Consider the following 25,553-nt stretch of genomic DNA (forward strand, 5'->3'; position numbering starts at 1 on the left):
AGGCTTTTATTGCTCTAGTTCCACGGCTTGCTGCAGCAAGTGCAGGCAGATGAGGATTGCTGTAATTAGCACTAGCAATGAGCAAACAAAAGCGTTCATCAGCGTAGGATGGGGGGGATAGAACACTGTACCTCAAACTGTTTATAGAGTCACACTTGATTACAATAACACCTTCCCCTGGATAAATAAAGGCAGAGGGAATGGGAGGGGGAATGGCAGCTCCTACAGCTTTTAGAAACCAGGACAAACTGCAGGAAAAAAAAGCCGCCTGGATCCCTTAACCACTTGCCGACCGCACACTCATACCGTGCAGCGGCAAAGTGGTAGCTGGAGGACCAGCGACGCACATCTGCGTCGCCAGGTGCCTCCCTAATTAATCAGGAAAGGCTGCTCGTGCAAGCGGCCGTTTCCTGTTAGATCACGGAGCGGGTCTCCGTGAATAGCCTGCGAGCCGCTAATCGCGGCTCGCAGACTAAATGTAAACGCAGGAGACGTATGTCTCCTTTGTTTACATTGAACGGCGCTGCTGCTACAGCAGCGCCGTAAGGCAGATCGGCGATCCTTGGCCAATCAGCGGCCGGGGATCGCCGCCATGTGACAGAGGACAGCCTGTCACAGGCTGCACAGGACGGATAGCGTCCTGTGCAGCCCCGATCACCAGGAGGGAGAGGTAGGAGAGGGAGGGGGGGAATTTTGCCGCGGAGGGGGGCTTTGAGGTGCCCCCCCCGCAACACCCAGGCAGGCAGGAGCGATCAGACCCCCCCCCTGCACATCATCCCCATAGGAGGGAAAAAAGGGGGGTGATCTGATCGCTCTGCCTGCAACTTGATCTGTGCTGGGGGCTGCAGAGCCCACCCAGCACAGATCATAAAAAAACACGCTGGTCCTTAAGGGGGGGGGGGGGGGGTAAAGGCTGGGTCCTCGAGTGGTTAAGAAGACCTTAATATAACCTGAGTGGGGAAGAGTTCAATTTCTCCACCTGCGCTACTGCATTACTGTAATTGGCAACCTCATTCTGCCATCCAGTTACTTACACCAACAAGATAACAGTACGCCCTGCACCATTTGAGTTCCCCCCTTGTCTTAGGGTTTTTGTTTCTAAAGGTGTGGTGTAATTTTATCTTCTAAATTTGTTTAGGTGAAGAAGATATTTTCCATCGTTGAACTCTGCATGCAGGACATTGAACAGTACAGCACCCAGTTTAACAAGTTTTGCTCCATGGTGGAGACTGCTAAGAACGTGAAAGCCAAAATAAGCGGGAGCCAATCGGAGCTGTCGCCGGAGGAGTTCCGGAGCCTCCTGGCCATGTTTAAAGGCTTTATCTCTGAGTGTGAGCGGATGAACGTAGAGCGAAGGGTCCACGCTGTGAAGGTCAAGAGCTCGGAGTTCCAGGCGACCTGCCTGCAGCATCTCCAGGAAGTTGTGGATATTATTCACTCATCGCTGCCCGCAATAGCTCATGCGAAGAATGCTCAACTGCTGGAGGTAAGGACCATCAATGGTAGCAGGCCCAGAAGCTTTGTTTCCAGAAGAGCAGGCATTCTCAACCAAGGTTTTGTTGAGATTCCATGAGAATCCTTTAGGGACAACAAAATCCCACTTTCCCCTTTGCCCTGGAAAGATCTTGCTCAAAACTCAGTGTCTGATAGGGCTCCCAGGGAAAATGAAAGTATATCCTTGAATTATTTTTTAACAAGTTTGTTTTTAGTGATGCATCTGTACAGCAATCGTCTCTGAACTGTTGTGTGTACATAATAACTCAGAGTTTGCAGATTTTATTCTGACGTTATACAAATTTATGCAGCTTGGAAATTGACCAGTCACATTAACTAGGCATAAAAATAGCAGTTCCTTAGACTGAAACATAATTTAAATTCTAGTATGAAGCCACCTGGTGAGCGTCACCCAGGGGCGTAACTATAGTCCTTCAGGAAGGCCAGGTCCACCCACCCTCCCCATTAGGTAGCTTAAAGTAGTTTCCAACCCCCCCTCCCCTATTTGGGCAGAGCAGTAGCACAGTAAGTAATTCTGGTGACTGGCAGTAGGCAAGGTCCTCCTCACTCCACTAGTGTAGCTGGGCGCCTTGCAGCCTCTTACCATGTGGCTCCCGATGCCTGTCATGTGACATCAGGAGCCGCATGGTGATTGGTTGCACAGCTCCCAGCTATGCTAGAGGATTTAGGAGGATCTTTTCTAGCAATCGTCACCGAAAGCAGGTAAAGTATTACGTTCCGCTACTGCTGCTCTGCACCTAAACACAGCAGAGGGCCCCCTTAGCCTCCGGGCCCCCTTTGCAATGGCGGGGGTCTGGGGAGCAATTATTATGCCTCTGGTGTCACCTATGTGTTATGGATATCTGTATCTAAATATAACAGCGGAAGGATGTAAAAAATTATCCCCGTTGCTCCCGCCGTTGCCGGGCTTTCCATCACGGCGCATTTCACAAGCCTTTAAGTTCATCTGGCGGCTCACGAGCCGGGAGCCGAACTTCCTCTTATTCTCGTTTAAGGAAATAAAGAAAGCAGCAGCTGTGTTCATTTAGCTGATTTGTGTTGAGAAGGAATGTATTAGGTGGAGCGTATTCTCATATATCGCAGGGTGCCTGAGTCACTGGCCTATGAATTATTCATGCAGTCTATAATCAAGGCTTGTCTTTAAAAATTTACAAATCTCCTCTAAACAATCATTAACATTCCCTAGAATCATATTTGCTTAAAAAAAGAACCATGGGTGTTTAGTGCTGTTCTTGGCGGAGGACGCGGGTACTGATTTACTAACTGCTTACTAACTGCATCTCAAGTGATCTCCGAGCATCTCCGATAGGAATATCATGGAGTTAATGTTCTGCAATTAAAGGGGGGGGGGGGGTTAAGATGGTGCATATAATTTGGAGCTGGTAGTGGTAGGAGCAGTCGAAAGTGAGGTGACAGTGAATGCTAAGTGCTGGTAGCAGTGTTTAGAGTCCGGTGACAGTGGGGTTTTGGCACTGGTGTCAGGGTCCTGTGACAGTGAGGGTTTGGCACTAGTAGCAGCTGTTAAGGTCAAGCAACAGTGAGGGTTTGGCGTTGGTAGCTGCTGTCAGGTGACAGTGAGGGTGGTACTGGTAGCAGTAGTTAAGGTCAGGTGACAGTGAGAGTTTGGCGCTGGTAGCAGCGGTCAGGTGACAGTGAGGGTTTGGGACTGCTAGCAGTAGTTAGGGTGAGGTGACAGTCAGAGTTTGGCGCTGGTACGGTAGCAGCGGTTAGGGTAAATTGACTGTGAAGGTTTAGCACTGGTAGCAGTGGTTACAGTCAGGTGACAGTGAGGGTTTGGCGCTTGTATCAGCAATGCGGGTTAGGTGACAGTGAGTTTTTGGCGCTGGTACCAGCAGTACGGGCCAGGTGACAGTGAGAAGCTGGCACTAATACCAGCTGTATGGGTCAGGTGACAGTTGGGTTTGGCGTTGGTACCAGCAGTACGGGTCAGGTGACAGTGAGAAGCTGGCGGTAATACCAGCTGTATGGGTCCGGTGACAGTTGGGTTTGACGTTGGTACCATCAGTACAGGTCAGGTGACAGTTAGGGTTTGGCACTGGTAGCAGTGATTACAGTCAGGTAACAGTTAGGGATTTAGCGCTGGGACCAGCAGTACAGGTTAGGTGACAGTGAGGGTTTGGCACTGGTACCAGCAGTATGGATCAGGTGACCGTTAGGGTTTTGCATTGGTAGCAGTGGTTACAGTCAGGTGACAGTAAGGTTTAGCACTGCTACCAGCAGTACGGTTCAGTGACAGTGAGAGTTTGACACTGGTACCAGCAGTACGGGTCAGGTGACAGTTAGGATTTGGCACTGATGGCAGTGGTTACAGTCAGGTGACAGTAAGGGTTTGGCGCTGGTACCAGCAGTATGGGTTAGGTGACAGTGAGGGTTTGGTACTGGTATCAGCAGTACAGGTCAGGTGACAGAGAGGGTTTGACACTGGTACCAGCAGTACGGGTCAGGTGACAGTTAGGATTTTGCACTGGTGGCAGCGGTTACAGTCAGGTGACATTTTGTGTAATGTTTCTCTACCTTCCACCAGGTCATACATAAGTCCTTACAGCGGCTGAATCTGGTGTTGTCCCACGTGGAGGAGTTTGTGGAACACCTGACCTTCTTAGGTCAGATCTCCTCGGATCTCCCAGCCCTGGAGAGGCAATACAACACCGTCATCCAGCTGTACTCTGTTGCCAAAGACTACGGCATCACCATCCAATCCGAGGAGACGGCGCTTTACCAGAGCCTGACCCCTGGCTTCCAGCAGCTGAAGAACGCCGTCCTCTACTGCGAAGCTAAGAAAGACGAGGACGTTGTGAAGTTCAGTGGGGATTTGGACAAGTACATCTCAAACCTGCACTTTGAGTTAATGGATTTCAAGATCAAAGTAAGTTTATCGCTCGCTCCGGCGCTTCCGTCTGTCTGATGCTCAGTGGGGGTACGAGAGCTCCATGCAAGGCTTTTCTAAAGACAAAGTCCTGTAAAGCAGATTATAACATGGAGAGAAGAACTCAACACTTCTTGTTTAGCAAGTGTTTAGCCTACTTCAAGTTACACCATTGGGCCAAAAGTACGGGGGCACAAACCACGTCTGAACTCACTTCCACTTATTTTCATGTATATAAAGACACAATCATTCCATTGTATTCCTAAAGTGTACTTGAGACAATGAGGGCAAAATGATTTATACAGGGCCAGTTCTAGACTTTTTGCCACCTGAAGCAATACATTGTGAGGTTGCCGTGTCCTCCCTCCCCCCCACCTGATTTGTGTGTGCAAAGCTGGAGAGAAGAAACACCTTATGCTGTGCATTGCAGGCACTGGCACTACACTTACCTCCCTTTGCTTCCTCCCCGCTGGCCCGCACCATCTGATCCCCTACACCGGTGCTGCATCACTCACCCGCTCTCAGCAAATTGGCGATGGGATCACCAGCCACATGTGAAGTCCTGCTTCCTCTCTGACTACAACGGCGCCTCATGTGACCCAACAAGCACGTAAGACAGGGGTCAGGAACCTTTTTAGCTGAGAGAGCCATAAACGCCACATATTTTAAAATGTAATTCCGTGAGAGCCATACAATATGTTTCAAACTGGGACAGTAGGGCTCACGTCCCTGTTGCCATGGTGATGTGTATACAGTTGATCCTCCGGGCAACGGACGTGTCAGACACATCTTCATCTTCTCTTGGGTTTCAGTGACATCAGCAATTTTCCCGAGAGCCAGACAGGAGGAATACAGACTAACAGCTTGTATGATTAGCTAACTGACTTGGGGGTTGATTCACTTTGTAGGATGAGATCCCCGCATTTTGGCCCAAAAGGCTGCCTGTCATGTGACAGGCAGCCTATTGGACCATTCAAAGTGCAGGGACCTCGTCCTACAAAGCTACTGGACCAGACAGGGTCCAGAGTGGGACAATTGGAGCAGCTGTTAGTTTTGGGGGGAGTGTGAGTAAGTTATTAGTGCATGCTACAGCCGTAGCATGCCTATTTAGTAAAGTTTCCTTGCGCTGCCACACTAAGCTGTGCTGCTTGATTTGTAAGTGAGCCAGATGTAGCCATCAAAAGAGCCACATCTGGCTCCCGGGCCATAGGTTCCCTACCCCTGACGTAAGAGATCACGTAGCACCGCTGTAGCCATATTTACAGGTAGCTGGATGGGCGGGTGGAGATCCCATCGCTGGAACGCTGAGGGCAAGTCATTGAAGCGGCGCCACGCATCTAGGGAGGGGGAGATGGGGGAGTGCAAGGAGGGAGACATTTTGGGAGGGGAGCCGCCTCTTGCCGCCCTCTAATTGTTGCTGCCCTGAAACAAGTGCTTCATGGAAGAACTGCCCCTGGATTTATACTTACCTGCAGCTTCCTCCAGCCCCTGTAGTCTGTCTGCTCCCTCGCCATCCTCCCAGTCCCCTGCAATGTGCCGTGGTCTTTGCTGTTCCAACCTCTGGACAGTGCTCCTGTGGCCTGGAGAGTGTTTGGGGGGGTTGCACAGCCAGGACCACACATGTGCAATGGCACGCAACCCAACTGGATTGCGGACTCCACAATGGCTGAATGGAGTAACGACTGAACAGCCATGGAAGGAGCTATCAGACTACAGGGGGCTGGAGGAAGTTCCAGGTAAGTATAAATCCTTTTGCACTCATTGCCCAGGTACACTTAAAGATAAACTTCAGCCTAAACAAACATACTGTCATTAAGTTACATTAGTTATGTTAATTAAAATAGATAGGTAAGATAATCTCTTACCCACCCTGTTTTAAAAGAACAGGCAGATGTTTGTGATTTCATGGGGGCAGCCATCTTTTTGGTTGAAAGGAGGTGACAGGGAGCATGAGACACAGTTCCAACTGTCCTGTGTCCTGATCACCCCTCCCAGTTGCTAGGCAACGAGAACAACAACATCAGAAATCCCATCATGCTTTGCACAGTATCAGGGCAGTTTTCTTTGATGAGGCGGAGCTTAGCTTCGGTGCAGCCAAAAATGAGGCTCGGATTAAAAAAAAAACAAAGTTCTGATCCTGTAAAACTGTTAAAAAACACCAAGCCTTTTCAGTGCTGCTGAGTAGATTTTTAGTCTGGAGATTCACTTTAAAGTTTAAAGAATACAATGGATGTTATGTTTCAATTAAGGCATCTTATTGGCTGGTATGTTTCCAGAAAAATCTTTGTATCCCCTTTTGATGTTGCATGTACTATATACTGTATTTGTCTGCTCTAACATCTTGTCAGCATCCAGGATTCGCGTCTGATGAAGGCGGAATAGCAGAAAGCTTACTCTTAATTTTGTAAGCCAGTAAATGGTATCATTCAGATTCAAACTTCTTGCCAATGGAATGATAGTGTCTTTATATACATGAAAACAGTGGAAGCACCTGATTGGTTGTGGGGTTGAGTTTTTGGGAGATTGTACCATTAATGCTCCACTCTGGCACCAGATTTGCTCTTGCTTTGCGCTAACTTTCCTTGCACTGGCTTTGATGAATCTAGCCCCAGTTTTTCTTTAGTTTTATGCAGAAAATTGCAGTAAAAAACAAATCATCATCAACCGACCACTTCTGCCTTGTGCATAGCAGTAGCTGTGTGTTTCTCACATACATTAATATAACAGAGTAACCAAGCAGCTCGCGGTGACCCAAAACCACTAGGAAAGCTTCAGGGGCATAAAGAGATAATTTGCATATTCAGTAGAGGTGCAATGTGGGTAACCACAGATGTTCACTTGAAGCTGAATTAACGCAAGTACCTTCTGTTTTAAGAAGGCAAAACACACTGTACATTAATATAGTTTTCTATTGGTAGGTGAGGAACCCAATCCTCCTAGAAGCTGACACGTTTCCTCTGGAAGCCAAAGAAATAATAGTTAACCTGCTGGAAGAGTTTGAGGTGATCGCCAACAAGGCCCGATGTTATTCCACCTACCAAGAGCGATTTGGCAGCTCCATCACCCAGATGAAGACCAAGCTGCTGGACGTGCTTCTGTCTCAGAAGAGTGCCGCAGACGCCATCACCACCCAGATGCTCAACACGGAACTCTCCGAGATGGAGTCTGATCTCAGTTTGAGGAAACTCCTTTGGGAAGCCAAAGAAGAATGGGCGAAGCTGTCAGCGGAGTGGAGGCTCACCTCGTTTGAGAACCTCAATGTGGACATGATACAGCGAGACGTCAATAGATTCAGTCACACGCTCTTCATGCTGGAGAAAGGTAATACAGCACTAATGCAACAAAAGGGGGAACCTCCGCTTATTTCTTCGAAAGGTTAATTTCACAAAATATTATCGCATTAGGTAATGCAGAAAACAACTGATTTTACCAAACAATTTGTTAAGGTGTACCTGAGATCAGTGAAAAAAGAGTTATACATACCTGGGGCTCCCTCCAGCCCCCTTCAGGCCCATCAGTCCCTCGCTGTCCTCCTCCGCCACCTGGATCCTCCGCTAGGAGGCCTGGTAACTCATCTAGAATTACCAGGCCGCCTAGCCCAGGATCCAGACAATCCGCGAGGATGGCGAGGGATCAATCTGAAGGGGCCTGGAAGAAGCCCCAGATGTGTGTGTGTGTGTATATGTATGTATGTATGTATATATATATATATATATATATATATATATATATATATATATATATATTATATGATCGCAGGTTTCCTTTAAATGTAATTTCATTAAAGCTGTTACTACCGACTGGTGAGGTGAATTACTGATTTGTGCGGTAAATACCTCAATAAATTCGCAAACATTAGCGCATTTGGGTAAAACAATGAGATATTCGGTATTTATCTCCAGCCTGGAGCTGTCGGTAAATAACAATCAGCCATTCGGTAATCTGGATAGGCAAAGGAGACAACCAATAGGGGGAGCTGCCGGTACATTGCCGCGCAGGACAGCAGAAAGTGAAAAAGCAGGGCACATTCATAGAAGTGTTCCCTGTATGCCTTTACATGTGCCCACGCCCATCTACAGACTGATACAGAGAGAGGTCCCTCTAGTGGCTTACATGCATATCTAAAGGGAAGCTGGGGATGCCTTTTACTGTTGTATGCTGTACCATGCAGCTCTTGCAAAGGAACAGCTCAGGTTTTAGGCAGATAACTTGAAGAATCAGCATGAGGCCTGGAACCCACTACAAATTGTTATCGCAACCGCTAGCGTTTTTATTGAATGTTTTGTAAGCGATTCCTTGAGCATTTTCTGCAGATTTTTGTAGAGATTTTAAAAAGCGTCAGCTTTTTGCCAGCGATTGTGTAGCGATTTGCAATTAGCAATTTTAATTCTGATTGGTCCTTTCAATGTATCATAATTTTATTTACAGTTTGCATTCATTTAAAATTGCACTTAAATCGCTATGTGTAGCGATTCATGAGCGATTACGCCAGCGTTTAAATTCTTTACATTGCAGAAACGCAAGTTCCAAGGCCACCAAAATGCTGCATGTCCTGCGATAGCGATTTTGCTAATTGCAATCGCTCCAGTGAAATTTGGCCCATTCATTAAAATTAGCTGAGAATTTAGGGAAATCACTAGCGTTTTGAATCGTTCCCTAAATGCTCAAAAAATCGCTCTAGTGGGTTCCAGCCCTAACTCTGGCCAGCAGTGGGAAAACATCACCGTAGCAGAACACAGCTTGCTGCCGGACCTACTCCACAGCCTGTTAGAATTCTACTGTTTACCGAACAGGTCTCAGAGAATAGAAACCATGTTTTTTGATAAATTACCAAATTATTACAGCATGTGTGAAAATCTTAGTGAATTTGGAAAGAAAGTCTAAAATACCAAATGCTGTATTTTACCCACGTCTTAATTTTTACCGAACAGGTCTTATTGAATTGAGCCCTAAGTCAACAAAAGTACCAAACTCACCCCACATTTGGTAGCAATGGTGAAAGGTGTACCCCCTGACTAGCTCAGCAGTAATTGCTGATGGTACATATGGAATCTAATGAGCCCTAGCAGGCAAAAAGGTATCTGACCAGGTCGGGATTGCCCCTGTTCCCTTCTTACGTGACACCTACCTGGACTCAGGGCTGAGGTCAGACAATGGTGTCACCACGGGATCAGGCGAAAGCATGGTAGGGCTGTACAGAAGTATGTCAGGAGTGGACATGGCTGAGCTTCTCAAATAGGTTCAGCCAAACATTGGCACTTACCAAAGCTCAACAGAGCTGCATTGGGGACAACAGCCAGTGCTGCAGTGTTGGTAACGCTGTACATATATCCGGATAGGAAACTGAGCTGGTCATGGTCATGACATCACACTGTGGGAGGGGTTTCACTACAATATTAGATTTAGATTGTAAGCTTGCAAGGACAGGTCTCTCTCATCCTTTTGTGTCTTAAAATGTGTTATTCATTTTGTAACTTGTACTCTGTTATACATTCAATTCATGATGTTACATCTGTCATTGTAATCATCAGTTCTGTATTTTGTACCAGTGTCCATATTTGACGTATATTATTGTCTGTATCATTATGTACCCCTTGTTTGTTTTCCTACTTTTTACAGTGCCACGGAATATGTTAGCGCTTTATAAATGAATAATATTACTATCAGCCATACAGACTCCCCTGGTGAGCTATTTGAGAAAAATTTAAGATTTTTCATGGGAAAGCGGGTATCAGCTACTAATTGGGATGAAGTTTAATCCTTGGTTACAGTTCCTCTTTAACTACTTTCGCCTTTTGGACGTATCTGCTACATCCTAAAGGCTGCTGCGCGCTCCCGGAGCCCGGAGATCAATAGATGAGAACGCAGTTCCCATTCATTGATCTAAGTCCCTGTTAGAAAGGCCGACGGCTTCTATTAGAAGCCGCAATCTTTCTAAAGAAAAATAACGTTTCACGGCCTCCCTATACTTCCTGGAAGTGAGAGCGCTCGTTTACAGGAAGAAATTTTTTTTTACTAAGGCCATCTTGTGGCCAAATAGTAAAACTACTGTACATCTACATACATTTTTTTTTAAATAAATTCACAAACAATGACATTTAAAATGAACTGTTTACCTCACACACTACAAAAAATACACAACATTTTTAACTAAAAAAAAAAAAATAAAAAATTTAAATTTAAAAAAACAAAACATAAATCGTTACCTAAGTGTCTGAACTTTTTTTTTAATATGCATGTCAAGAGGGTATAAGCTTGTAAATAGTTATGGACGCAAACTGAAAAAAATGCACTTTTATTTCCAAATAAAATAATAGCGCCATGCATTGTGATAGGGACATACTAACCGGGACAAATGGGCAAATAAAATATGTTGGTTTTAATTAAGGTAGCATGTATTATTTTAGAGCTATACTGGCCGAAAACTGCGAAATAATACATTTTTTTTCAATTTTTTTCTTAATATTCCCGTTAAAATGCATTTAGAAAAAAATAATTCTTAGCAAAATGTACCACCCAAAGAAAGCATAATTGGTGGTGGAAAAAAACAAGATATAGATCAATTCATTGTGATAAGTGGTGATAAAGTTATTGGCGAATGAATGGGAGGTGAAAATTGCTCAAATGCATAAGGTGAAAAGTGTCTGAAGGCTGAACTGGTTAAGCTCATTCAGCATTTTTTTTTATCCTTGGAGCTCCACATTTGAGATTTATAATGTTATTGTTGAAGATTGTCTATCCTCCGGCGTACAGGACCCACCCCTGGAATCCTCTAAAAAGTTGGGGGCTGTACCACATGCCAGGCGTCATTGATGCCGGGACGCCAAAAGTATAAGATTACATTAAATTAACTTACAAACCAACTTAAATGGCAAAATAGGCAATATAGGGAGGAGTATCAAACAATCTACAGAGGCGCTTAACTTGAATCCTTGTGCAGATTGTTTGATACTCCTCCCTATATTCAGCGTGGCTGAATGGAGTAATGGTTAACGGCTCTGCCTCTGATACAGGAGACCAGGGTTCGAATCTCGGCTCTGCCTGTTCAATAAGCCAGCACCTATTCAGTAGGAGACCTTGGGCCAGTCTCCCCTGATACTGCCTATAGAGCGCGTCCTAGTGGCTGCAGCTCTGACGCTTTGAGTCTGCCAGGGGAAAAGCGCGATATAAATGTTTGTTTGTGTTTGTCTATATTGCCTGATGAAGCGGGGTTGAACCTGCGAAACACATTGCATGCATTTCTTTTTGGAGTTCCTAATAAATGTGTTTGACTGTCTGAATCGCAGTCGTTGTCGTGTCTGCTTGAGGAAGGTAAGACCACCACTTCCTCCTTCAATTTTTCCATTTAAATTGGTTTTTAAGCTCATTTAATCTAACCTTATACTTTTGGCGCCTCTGTTCATTGTATACAATTTTGAGTCCACCCTTGGTGGAGGGTTGCTACCCTTTCTTCCTGTCTACAGAGAGCGACTTCTTAATCCTGAGTGGGGTCAGGACAATCTCCCCACCTGCCTTTACAGTGGTTGCCTGCTGGTGACCCTGACTTGTGAGTATCTAGCAATACAAACTTATTGCCACCTTGTCCAGTACGAATTACACTATTGGGGCTCTTGGTGTTCCCTGTTTTTGTCATTGATGCCGGGTAACACTCAACGCCAACACACGATGCCCGTACATGACATGCTAAAGTTTCCGTGATGCCGCAAGCGCCACACGCCGATGTGCAAACCCAGAGTGCAGGAACTCGTCAGTCGCTGCATGCGCCGGGGAGGAGCCCACATCTTCCTCCAGGAATTCTGATGCACATGGACATAGCTGTATTTTCTTATCACTCACATCTCCTCTAACCTGTTTTTTAGGATTGCCACCGAATGACGTTGTGACCAGTCTGAAGCGATCCATTTTGGATTTTAAGCAAAGCTTGCCCATCGTGGTGGCCTTAAGGAATCCGTGTCTGCAAGCCAGGCATTGGGATGCTATACACTTCACTATCGGTCGAATGATAACAAAAGACAAGAATTTCACACTGGGAAACCTTCTGGAGCTTAGAGTGAGTATAAACCAAATGAAACATGGAGTATAAGACAAATTCAGGTATAGGGGTAATAGTGACCCCCCAACCCATGCACCCCTTCTTCACCCCCTGCTCAAATGTAATGCACCATTTAAGCACGGTGGCATAGTGATTAGCAATTTTGCCTTGCAACTCTGGGCCAACAGTTCAAATCCCAGCCAGGGCACTATCTGCACAGAGTTTTGTATGCTCTCCCTGTGTCTGTGTGGGTTTCCTCTGGACACTCTAATTTCCTCCAGCATCCCCAAAACATACATATAAGCTAATTGGCTTCCCCCTAAATTGGCCCTAGACTATGATACATACTTTGGCTGTAGACAACAATATAGACATATGACTATGGTGAGCCCCTCTGAGGGACAGTTAAAGAGGAACTCCAGTAAAAATAATGTAATAAAAAAAAAGTGCTTCATTTTTACAATAATTATGTATAAATGATTTAGTCAGTGTTTGCCCATTGGGAAATCTTTTAAATCCATGATTTACGTTCTGACATTTATCACATGGTGAAATTTTTACTGCTGTCAGGTGATGTAGCTGTTGCTTGCTTTTTTGGCAGTTGGAAACCGCTGTAAACAGCTATTTGCCACAATTCAACAAGGTTCACAGACAGGAAGCTGCCAGGAGTACCATGGTCCTCAGAGTTTCTTGTGGGAGGAGTTTCACCCCAATATCAGCCATACAGAGACCCCTGATGGTCGGTTTGTGAAAATGAATAGATTTCTTATGTAAAAGGGGGTATCAGCTACTGGGATGAAGTTCAATTCTTGGTCACGGTTTCTCTTTAAGTGACAAGACAATATACCCTATACAGCGCTGCGGAAGATGTCAGTGCTATATAAATACTAAATAACAATACAAATTAAATGCTATGGCAAAACCTCCTCCCCCAGAGCAGCATTATATGGCTCTGTTAGCTCAATTTCAGCGGAGGCAGCTACAAGATGACTTAGCAGAATAATCTGCAACCCAGGTTAAAGTTCTCCCCCAATCCAAGTGAATACCCTCTCTTCCAGCTGGGAGATACAGAACCACAAACACTTAAATTGGTGGAACAGCATCTGAAATCTTTATTTACAGGTCAATCTTATATACACCCTGATGTTAGGGAAAAACCAGATTAGACCGGAGTGCACATAGAAAATATTTGAAACAATAGCATAGACATGGTACAGACAGCAGAGACAATAGGATTTGTTATTCTGTAAACAACTGGCAGAGGTAGACTTTGTTACATGTGTTAATTTCTCAATAGACCAGGTTTTTTAACAACAATGCATGAATAGGTCTGAGTCTTCAGATCTCTGTCACAGTGGCTTGTATGGTAATATACCAACTGGGTATTGAAATACAGGTTTTGTATTTAGGTGCCTGGAACTTCTAGAGTGTTAATTATTAATGTATCTGTAAAGCACTGTCTGGAGGAATGTGCTGCTGACTAGTTGAAGCAATGATGTCATTTTTAAGAAATTGTGATGTGCTGTATATATTTTAATATCGGGGTGATTTAAGCAGCACATTATTACAACCTTTCAACCCAACCTTTGATCCCAACCTTTTCTAAAGGAAAGGGCGGGATCACTTAGATACTATGCACAGCTCTATGTATGTTAGAGATCAATGAGTTAGTGTTGTCATTGGTACACAAATACAATATACAGTTTAAAGGGTTACACAACTACACGATGAATTAACAGTAGTTAGCTTTGCTAGTATATCATCCTAATCTAGCCCTGCATAACTTAATGGAAAACTGAATGTGGTAAACTGTAACAGGTTGCCTAAAGCCACACCTCACCCATAAGGTTAGAACTCCTTAATGCATTTTGGAAAAAAAAATGATCCTCGAGTGGGTCCAGGAAATGTCAGTTCATTATTGCAGAGTAGAATATTGTTCATTTGAAGGGTGAAGGAGGACGGTGAATTCATCACCACAAGCCCTCATGATGAATGCAGATGTTTTTCTGCCAAGCTCTCACTGTCTCGGGGCAAACAGACAGTGGCGGCTGAGAGCTGGCCGTGTAATCACCGTGGCTACACCCAGTGCCTTTTTGTTAGCAGTTTCATTGTATGGCATTGGGCACCCACAAAAGAAATGGAAACAGATTTATAACAAGGATGTAGCAATTGCAGCCAGGTTGTAGAAGGCAGGGAAGGGCAGACTCAACTTCTCATCCCAGTTGGGAAACCTCACAGTTGCAACAGCAGAGGCGGAGTTCTTCCCAAAGGATGACACAAAAGAAAGGCTTGAAGCAGCCATCACCAACACAGGAGGAGGGCAGGTGCAGGAAGGGCTCATCCTTACAGCAGAGGGTCATCCTTCTAGGGCTGCATCAGTGCAGGAGAATCATATCAGATGATCTCCAAAGTATTCCATAATCAGGTGATATCACAGGCAGGTCTCCAAGTGAACAGGTAATAAAGAACACTTGTGCAGGCAAATTAGTAAAGATGAATCAGACAAGAGTTCAAGGTTTGTCAAACTGCATGAGCCAAGTAATTGATAGCTCAGTCTCAATCAAAGCAGTTATGTAGAGGTCCTCAATGGTAATAAGAAGTTAAACAGCTTAGTGGGTGTGTGCAACCTATTTACCACATGCGTAGCTATGTAACAATATTTTTGACAAAGGTTACTCTCTCTATTCAAATTTCTTTTACTAACATCATACTGTCTGTAAATCCTAGTACTATAGAGTTCTGACACTTAAACACATTTCTCTGACCTTGCTTTATACAGCACAGTATCAATACAAACAGACATATGGAGACAATTACAATCAAATCAACCAATAAGTATTTTACATGACATATTTGTCTCCACCCTCTCCAGGCATGTTAGAACACTGATGTGGGCCCGGTTATGAGGCTGTGTGATTCAGCCACTTGCAGGTTTAGTTGGCCCCCCATCTCACCCCGTGCACAGTAGGTGGTACAGGGGGTCAACGTCTGCTGTTCAAAACCCTCCCCAAATGCACAACACCAGGGTTTGTTTCCCACACCCCTCAGATTGTAACCAGAGACAGACCAGAAACCAACAAAGAAATTGCTGTAAAAGCATTTGTTAGAATTTTACACAATTACAAGTGAAAAAATATAAGTATGTCACTTTGCTTAAGGGACTCATCACCATTAATATTATACACGTACCCAAACATTCACACAATTGTTTGCATTATTCTTGGCAATATGAACAGAAAACCTGGCATGAGCATAACTTCTAGTAATTTGAGCAAGATGATTTTGGACACAATCTCTACATTACATTCATATCGGCATGAGTGCAAGCTCAAGTTAAAATGATTACATTTCATTCACAGCAACTTAATTCCTACTGGAAGATTTACAAACCTAATTCACCCATTGACAGCAAAACTGTTGTGTGCTTTGAATTCTCAGGTATATGCAAAAATACCTGACAAAAAAAAAAAAACCCACATAAAAAAACAAAAAACTTCAGATGGAACATGCCTTTCCGTATGTTAATTTTTTATAACCAACTTTAAATTACAAATTTTAAGACATGTTACATCTGGTTCACCCGAAATAAATTGTTTCCTATGCAAAACACTAAATTCAAAACATCACAATGGCCAGCAACTTTGTGCATGGGTCATTCATTATATGAGGTGAAAACCAATTACACATTCAATCTCACCTGCCTTGCCTCAAGACAATTTACAAACCCTCTCCTATAGTAGACAAAGAAAGACAACACATGCACATTTACATAACCACAGTCCGCATACCTTAGACTCCAACAATAATTTAGCTTTTGACTTTTCTGACTGTAGAAAAAAACGATCAATTAAATTAAGAGGTTTATTCCTAACTCTAAAAAAAATATTTGGATACTCTCTGTGCACAGACACATACACAAACAGACAAACAACATATAGCTGGGATCTTCTTTTGTTTCTGTTTCCTGACACTCTCCTCATTGCCCCCAGTCTTTTCAGGGAAGAGGAAAGAGAAAAAACAAAAGCATTAACACAAGTCTCTCCTAATACATTGAGGGAAGGGGTAGAAACCTGCAACAACTCTGAGCAGATGTCCAGAGATGCATATTTAAAGTACAACCTAGCTGAAAAAGTGCAACCAGTCATACACAAGCAATTTAAATCACAGTTCCACAGAAACTACAGTGAGAGGAGATAGACAAACACATTTATAGTAATTAGAAGAAAAGGCTCAGAAACATCTAGTAGCCAGGCCAGAACATTTTGGAGGGACTGATAAAAAAAGTTATCCTGCGGCCGCAATGCCCATTCAAAATGTCCTGGTCCAGAGAGACACCTGCAACTGCTGAGTGTCTCCGAGAAAAAAAAATGAAACTCCTAAATAGAGTTAGTCAGAAATAAGATTCAAAGCAAATTGTGGAACATGATTCTTTCTAAAACTTACAAATCTATATATCCGCATTAAACAGCATCACAGAATATGATACATCATAAATCAAAAATAACCCGTGGGAGTCCCCTTACCTTGAGACTTTCCCATTATGCCAAGCTAAAAAAAAATAGAGTGAGATTAGCTGAGTTTGAAGGTTTATCTAGGGATGGTGACGTCAGTATTAGACTTTACTGGCAAACCTGGTCTCCAGCTTATGTGATTCTTCTATAGTTTCTAATCAGGTTTAAATACACCCGATTTATGGTTTGAATTTTAACTATCCTCTGTGGACAAGTTTATACCTTCAATCTCAGCTTAACCTCACATACAATCTACACAAATCTATACAGTAACATGCAATCTTATATAACTAAAATTCACTTAAGCGACTATACAACAATATACAAGGTTTAGAGAGAATATTCACTTAGACACACAGTACTGCTTTCTTAATTGGGGCATCAGACCCGCTATTTACTTTAGGAATATCAGATTCCTGGGAGAGGCGCTACAGAAGCACTTTCCCTCCGGGTTCTATTAATCCGCTCTGACAGTATAGGGTGGTAATCAAAAAATAGAATTACTCACCCGATACTGTATATGGCGGATCCAACTTCTCGACAGCAAACTGTTAGCTCAATTTCAGCGGAGGCAGCTACAAGATGACTTAGCAGAATAATCTGCAACCCAGGTTAAAGTTCTCCCCCAATCCAAGTGAATACCCTCTCTTCCAGCTGGGAGATACAGAACCACAAACACTTAAATTGGTGGAACAGCATCTGAAATCTTTATTTACAGGTCAATCTTATATACACCCTGATGTTAGGGAAAAACCAGATTAGACCGGAGTGCACATAGAAAATATTTGAAACAATAGCATAGACATGGTACAGACAGCAGAGACAATAGGATTTGTTATTCTGTAAACAACTGGCAGAGGTAGACTTTGTTACATGTGTTAATTTCTCAATAGACCAGGTTTTTTAACAACAATGCATGAATAGGTCTGAGTCTTCAGATCTCTGTCACAGTGGCTTGTATGGTAATATACCAACTGGGTATTGAAATACAGGTTTTGTATTTAGGTGCCTGGAACTTCTAGAGTGTTAATTATTAATGTATCTGTAAAGCACTGTCTGGAGGAATGTGCTGCTGACTAGTTGAAGCAATGATGTCATTTTTAAGAAATTGTGATGTGCTGTATATATTTTAATATCGGGGTGATTTAAGCAGCACATTATTACAACCTTTCAGGCTCCTACCCCTCTCTCCCAGATAGTAGTACTAGATTCCCCCTGGGCCCCAGAGCTGGATGATGGACCCCCTAATTCTCTCTACACTCCGCGCTGAGTACTCGCAACAGAGTGAACTAACCTGTCTGGCCTGTGCTCTTCCTCCTTCAGCCTGTATGCTGCTGCCTTCTTTTCTGTCATCAAGCAGCCTTCAGGTCATGAAGAGGAGCAGGGGCGTAGCAATAGGGGTTGCAGAGGTAGCGACCGCATCGGGGCCCTTGGGCCAGAGGAGCCCCGAAGGGTCCACTGTCTATCACAGTATTCGCTCTCTATTGGTCTTGTGCTGGTAATAATCACTTCTATAGATGCTTTGAATAGTGGTAATCATTAATAAACTGCTTCCCATCCCCTTCGTGCACTTCTGACACTGTAGTTGCCATTGGCAGGTTTTGGTGCGCCGTATCAATTGTTATGTATAGAGTGCTTGGGGGGCCCCATTGTAAAACTTGCACTGGGGCCCACAGCTCCTTAGCCACGCCACTGAAGGAGAGGCTTCTTTGTTCCCTTCAATTACTGTACAGGAAACCACTATTCACTTGGGGGTGGGGGGGGGGGGGGTGGTGATTAGCTGACTCTGGGTCACTAAGTAATTGCCCAGTTTGCCCCTATGGAAGCACTAATGTGCATGTGTGGGTGGGTTAGGTTCATTAAGGGGAGGGATAAGTGTGTTATTGAATGTATATTTATGGAGGTTCTCTTTAAGATTGACGCGCAGGAAAACATTGCCATAGTGAACGTGTTGTATTTGAGATTATCCTAATATTCCCGAGAGGCTTCACCTACCTAGATATCACCCATCCTCGCCTGCGCTAATCTTCCCCTAAGGAAATCATTGATATTCATGAAATTAGACATTAAGGAATTTTCATTATCCGGCTGTTTTACCGCATGTCACACGTTTTCCTCTCTAATTGCTAATTTCCTGTTTCTCGGACACGCGAGTCGAATTTCCATCGTCAGGAGGCAGAAGCTGGAAATGAATGTTGTCTGTGCCAGTTAGACCCGCGCTCAGAATGGCGATATTAAAAATAAAGCACAGGGAGACCTTTCATCTCAGTAACAGTCATAAAATAAGTAAACAGTTTTCATTTCAATTATTTCTTCTTGCAAACTAGGTTTGGATTTATAGCCCAAAGCCAGAAAATCTAAATTAGTGTCCATGAACTCGCCATTAATTGTGTCAAGCACTGCTGTAAGTTTTTACACGTGGTCAGAGCAGGTGCACTCATAGACAGGCTATAACGTGTGCTAATAAAGCAGGCAATCAGCACTTAGGGCTGCTGCACACCAGAGCGGTTCTGTAGCATTTTAAAGGGACTCCGAGCAGTGCAGAAACTATGGAAAGATGCATATCATTTTAAAGCGCTCTTTCTCCTCTTTCCAATGATATATAAACCACCACCCTACGTCTTTTAGTTTTCGCTATTTTCACGATTGAAATTGCCGCGGCCGCGATTTCGATCGCGAAAATAGAGAAAACTAAAAGGTGTAGGGCGACGATTTAGGTGTCGCCAGAAAGAGGAGAAAGAGAGCTTTAAAATGATATCCATCAAGCCATAGTTATATTGTATTACACAGGACGACACTTTCCCCAGTGTCAGCAGCTCCATTTTGCTGAATGCAGCTGCTGACTTTGACAAAAAGTCGCCCTGTGTAATACAATGTAACTATGGAAAGATGGATGTCATTTTAAAGCTCTCTTTCTCCTCTTTCTGACGACACCTAAATCGTTGCCCTACGCCTTTTAGTTTTCTCTATTTTCGCGATCGAAATCACGGCCATGGCAATTTCAATCGCGAAAATAGCGAAAACTAAAAGGCGTAGGGTGGCGGTTTATATATCATTGGAAAGAGGAGAAAGAGAGCTTTAAAATGATGTGCATCTTTCCATAGTTTCTGCACTGCTCGGAGTCCCTTTAAAGGAGAACTGTAGTGAGAGGTATATGGAGGCTGCCATATTTATTTCCTTTTAAGCAATACCAGTTGCCTGGCTATTCAGCTAATCCTCTGCCTCTAATACTTTCAGCCATAGCCCCTGAACAAGCATGCAGCAGATCAGGTGTTTCTGACAAATTTAGACAGATATGACAAGATTAGCTGCATGCTTGTTTCTGGTGTGATTCAGACACTTCTTTAGGCAAATAGACCATCAGGGCTGCCAGGCAACTGGTATTGCTTAAAAGGAAATAAATATGGCAGCCTCCATATCCCTCTCACTACAGTTCTCCTTTAAACAAATGCTTCGGGATAGAATAACGCTTGGCTAATGTATTTCAATGGGCTGGTGCGCACCAGAGCGGTTCGTTTTTTCCGCAAACGCAAACTCGGGGGCTGCAGCATTTTTTAGATTTCTGAGGCGTTTCTGGCTCAATGTTAAAGTATAGGAAAGTGGAAAACCGCTCTGAAAAACGCTAGATCAGAGCGGTTTTCCAGGCGTTCTTGTTACAGAAGCCGTTCAGTAACAGCTTTACTGTAACAATATATGAAATCTGCTACACAAAAACGCTCCAATAACCGCTAGGCATGTTTAGAAAACCTCTCTATACATGCCTAGAATGGCTCTGAAATCTGCTTCAAAAACCTCTAGCGTTTTGCGGATCTGCTAGAGGTTTTTGGTGTGCACTGGGCCTTAAAGAGGAGCTGTCAGCCATACAAAAAAACACATCTATAAGTAGATGAATACTTGCTCTACTTACATAACATATGTATTGCACTGCCCACGTTTTAATTTTAGTGATTTTTCTACAGTAAAAAAGAGAAAATCCTTCTTAGCATTTACCATTTTAAGTGTGGCTATTTTGAAGCCAATAATGATGTAATATCCTCCCTTACTCTCCTCTGCCTGATTTGCCCATCTTTCACTATAGAAAGTGCATTGTCTCAGCATGAGAAATATTGGCCAATCAAAGAAGAACAGAGGTGTGGGAGGGGAAAAAAGGACGGAAAGAGGCTTCAGCCAGTCAGGCTGCATTAGTTATGTCTGAGGGGAAGTAGAGAAGCAAAGAAGGACAACCCAGCATGCCCTGCAACTTCCTTTTTGTGTACCAAAGTTTGTGTGTACCAAAAAAGAGTCCGGTAAACTGGGGAATGATCATTTATCAACAAGAAAAGTAATAGTGATTTTAACTTTTGGATTGCCTGGTTAGCATCCTTATTATTTATTTACCCGATAAAAATAAAGAATCTGTTTTTGATTATTATGCCCTGCAGTTACACTTTAAAGAGGTCCTGTAGTGGTATATATTGGCATATAGAATTCAGGATACCACCTTAGGGCCTGTACTCACTGAAAATCGCAAATGCAGATTTTTAAATCAAATTTCTACTTGCGATTTTTGTGCGCTGGCGATGCATTTGCAATTTTGCTGGGGCTGTCTCTTCCTGGTTTCCTGGTTGTTCAACCAAAAAAAACGCAATGAAAATCGCATGCATTGTGTTTTTCTTGCGTTTTTTCAAACGCAGCATTTAAAAAGCACAGCAGTCACTGCAATTGCGGTCTAAAAATGCATTGCACCAGTTTGTACAGGTCATCACTATTTTCATGATGTTTGAAAAGACCTTGCGATTTTAAAAACGCAGTGTGTACAGGCCCCAAGGCCTCTTGCGCACTGCAAAGCGCAAATCCGATTTGCGATTCCGATTTTTCCCTACACACTATCAACACAAGAAGAAAAAAAGCGCAGAAAAAAACGCAGAATGCAGTACCGATTAAAAATCGCAGATCGGAATCTCATGTAAAATTGCATTAAAATCACAAATCGGAATCACATGCATTGTGCAAGAAGCCTTCCTGTAATTTTCCTGGTTTCAGCATCAGAAATGCCTCCTGTAGCTATATATTGCTGTATATTGTTATGTAGTCCCGCCCTCCCAGTGATGTCACAGCCTAGGCCAGGGGTGCCCAAACTTTTTAGGCCAAGGGCCATATCACCATCCATTCTTGAGGGTGCTAGGGGGCCAGACTAGCGAAATGAAAACACAGTTTTTACAGATTGCCATTAGGCACACTGCCTCTGACATTTTGTCAAATAAAACATTTCCGCAGAAAATAACCCATATACTGTGTGCAGTTAGTATGTCCATATCAGTATGCAGGCATAGTGCTACTGGCATAGTGGCTGGTTGCTTATTATTGCCTGTTACTGATTGCCAGTGGACAGGTGAGGCCGGGTTTCACACTACAAACTGGCGTCAGCGATGCGGCGTGACGCCCCAGTCGCACTGCATTGCACCGCCAGAAGCAGGCCTTCATGGAACATTGCGTTAGTAGGCGGTGTTCCCTGTCTGGCCACCAGCCAAGCAGGAAGTGACGCGCTTGCTGTCACTTCCTCCTTCGGGTGTGTGGAAGCGTACTGTTAAAAGGCGCTTCTGCGCATGAGCGCCGCGACGTCAACTATTTAAAAAAACACGCGTTGCCATAGACTTACATGACTTCCAGGCCGACGCAGATCTCCGTGGATCCTGCATGGTAACATAGTTCTGCGCTAGCGTTAGATTAGGCACTTCTGGTGCAGCGTACCAAAACGTACGAAGTATGAACTTTCTCATAGGGTTTCATTAGGCTCTGATAGCAGTGCGGCAATTTGCAGCACCGCGCCAGTGTGAAAGGACCCTAACACTTGGCACAGGGTGCATGTCATATCGGCGCCCCTCAGTTCGGGCGCTAAACTCTGAGGCGGCGTTAAATACTACTCCCCCTCCGAGTTGTCGCAACTCAGAGGGAGATGTAATTCGGGGTCTGGCAGCCACTAGAGCCCCGAATCACCGCTGCGCGGGGTGCGCATCATAGCATTGCTGCTATGACGGCGCCCAGTTTCGGCGCTCGGCTCTCAGAGCCGCGCACCGAAATCAACTGATTCGCTTGGCACAGGGAGGGACCCATGCACCCGGGGAGACATTGGCGGGAAGTTCATGAGTTGTCGTGATAACGAACACCGTTACTGCTGCACACCCAATCAAGCCCTTGTGACCGAGATTCTACACCATTTCCGATCGATTGGGCCACCAAATCTCTTCTTATTCGATAAAATTATCAAATCAGAAGGTCGATAGTCTCACATTATTGAGTAATTTAGGGGCACCCTTCTACTACTCATCGGTCTGTTCTCCTTTCCTCTCTCTGTTTAGATCTTCCAGCACAGAGATAAGATCATTGACATTTCTACCACCGCAACAAATGAAGCCACCTTAGAGGGAATGCTGAATAAAGTTATCAGCCTCTGGAATAAAACGGAGTTTAAACTGACCGCACACCATTCCGAGCTCTCCGAGATCCTGATCATCGCCTCGGCCGAGGACATAATGACCCAACTAGAGGAGAGTCAGGTCATCCTCTCTACTGTGAAAGGCTCCCGATATTGTGGACCAATCAAGGTAACGTTTCGCTGCTAACATTTATGTCCGTTTTATTTCCTGGTAACCCGACAGAAGCCATCGTCTGTGCTTTGTTTTCATAGTTATGGGCATTGTTTTGAATTAAAATGGCATTATATTCTGAGAACTAAAATCTGAGTTATTACTCTTATGCCTGGTACACACCATACATTAGACAGATTTACTATCAGATTGATTATTTCCAACAGGTCCGATCTGATTTTCTATCGATTTTCCATAGAAGTGAATGGAATATCGATCAAAAAAATCAATCGGAAATCAGATTGGGCCTGTCAGAAATAATCGATCTGACAGTAAATCTGTCAGAAAATTGTATCATGTGTACCTAGCATTAGGTACATAAAAGAACATTTGAAAGCATTCCCAAGCATTCTCTGCGTGTAAAAATGTTTACTTTCAATACAGAGAACAGTACAGGCTTGCTTATCTCTGGTGTCGATTTGAGCTTGATTGTCAGCCTAGATACCATGACGCTTGAATCTCATGTCATCATGCAAGGCCCGCATTGATTTTGCGCAGCCGCAGTGTTTCAATAGCACAATAGGGATCTGCAGCAATAATCATGTGCTGCTTGCCAAACTGCGTGGGACAATAGGGGACCCCCTGAGCTGCCTTTGTGCCAAATTGCAGAACCCCAGCCCTGCTGGTTCTTGAGCTATGGTATACTAACCTGTCTCTGGATCCAGCTGGGCTGGTGCTTGTATACAGGTTTGCATACCATATCTCGAGAACCAAGAAAGCTGGTTACATATGGAGGAGGGGGTTACACATGGAATGGAAGGTGGCTGCTGCACATGGATGTCACACACGGAAGAGGTGGCTGCACATGGAATGGAAGAGGGGTTTCTGTACATGGATGTCACACATTGAAGGGGGAGCTGCACAGGGATTGTGAGGAGGGCTGCTGTACATGTATGTTACATATGTAAGAGGGGGTTGTACATGGAACGGTAGGGGACAGCTGTACATGTATGTTACACATAGAGGAGGGTCTACACATAGAATGGGAGGGGCTGCTGTACATGGATTTTACACATTGAAGGGGGAGCTGCACGTGGATTGGTAGGGTGGCTGCTGTACATGGATGTTACACATGGAGGAGGGGCTACACATAGAATGGGGGGGACTGCTGTACATTACACATAGCATGGGAGGGGCTGCTGTACATTACACATAGAATGGGAGGGGCTGCTGTACATGGATGTTACACATGGAGGAGGGGCTACACATAGAATGGGAGGGGCTGCTGGACATTACACATAGAATGGGAGGGGCTGCTGTACATGTATGTTACACATGAAAGAAGGGGCTGCACATAGCATTAGAGATGAAAGAAAGCTGGCGTAGGGTTGGAAAAGTATAGTTGGCAAAAACTTTTTAACAGATTTTGTGCAAGTAGGACCTTGTGAAATGCCTCTGAGAATGTTAGTAAACATAAGCTAAAAAAAGGTCTTCATGCGCTTGATGAATGTAAAATAAAAGTGGGAAAGTGCTGAAGATATGCAACCCCCCCCGATAATATTGCCCTGTCTGTGAATCAGGCCAGGCTATTTCTGTGCACTCTCCCTGCAGTGTGTTCCTTCGCCTGCAGAATCATGGCTGTGATTTGTAACAGCACTTACTGAACATTACTGAATAATGTGCCCAATAATGCTGAATCGCTCGCCCCTCTCTCCATCCTCTAGTTCCCTGTTGCTCAGGCAGCCACACGATTCCCTGAAAACCAAAACACGGAGTTGCTATAATTATAAAATCATTTTATGTTTTTACATTAAGAGGCTCATTAATTCAGAATGGGTCCCAGAATAGCCGTGCAGGTGTAATAAACACACACAACGCCTGCTAATGTTTGCTGTAAATGTCACTCTCGTACTGTACGGGAGAAATCTGCGCTCTCCGAATGCTGGAAGACCGAATTCTAAACAAGGCAAAACTTTCTTCAAGTGGGAATGTTAAAGTAGGATATAAACTTTAGGGCTCGTTTCCACTAGTGCGTTGCGGAA

The 25,553-nt window shown here is 44.1% G+C and overlaps 1 protein-coding gene across 4 annotated transcripts in view; it reads left to right on the top strand.

The window, feature by feature from the left end:
* The window catches only part of DNAH14 (dynein axonemal heavy chain 14), a 237,921-nt gene that overhangs the window by 50,943 nt on the left and 161,425 nt on the right, over positions 1 to 25,553 (top strand). For all 4 annotated transcript variants that reach the window (XM_068232854.1, XM_068232855.1, XM_068232856.1 and 1 more), the window contains 5 exons: positions 1,139 to 1,486; positions 4,061 to 4,402; positions 7,321 to 7,723; positions 12,262 to 12,452; positions 23,284 to 23,529. In XM_068232854.1, coding sequence (XP_068088955.1) covers positions 1,139 to 1,486; positions 4,061 to 4,402; positions 7,321 to 7,723; positions 12,262 to 12,452; positions 23,284 to 23,529 — 1,530 coding nt within the window. The remainder of the gene's footprint in view (positions 1 to 1,138; positions 1,487 to 4,060; positions 4,403 to 7,320; positions 7,724 to 12,261; positions 12,453 to 23,283; positions 23,530 to 25,553) is intronic.

The sequence above is a fragment of the Hyperolius riggenbachi genome, chromosome 4 (assembly GCF_040937935.1).
Source record: "Hyperolius riggenbachi isolate aHypRig1 chromosome 4, aHypRig1.pri, whole genome shotgun sequence".
Taxonomy (NCBI): domain Eukaryota; kingdom Metazoa; phylum Chordata; class Amphibia; order Anura; family Hyperoliidae; genus Hyperolius; species Hyperolius riggenbachi.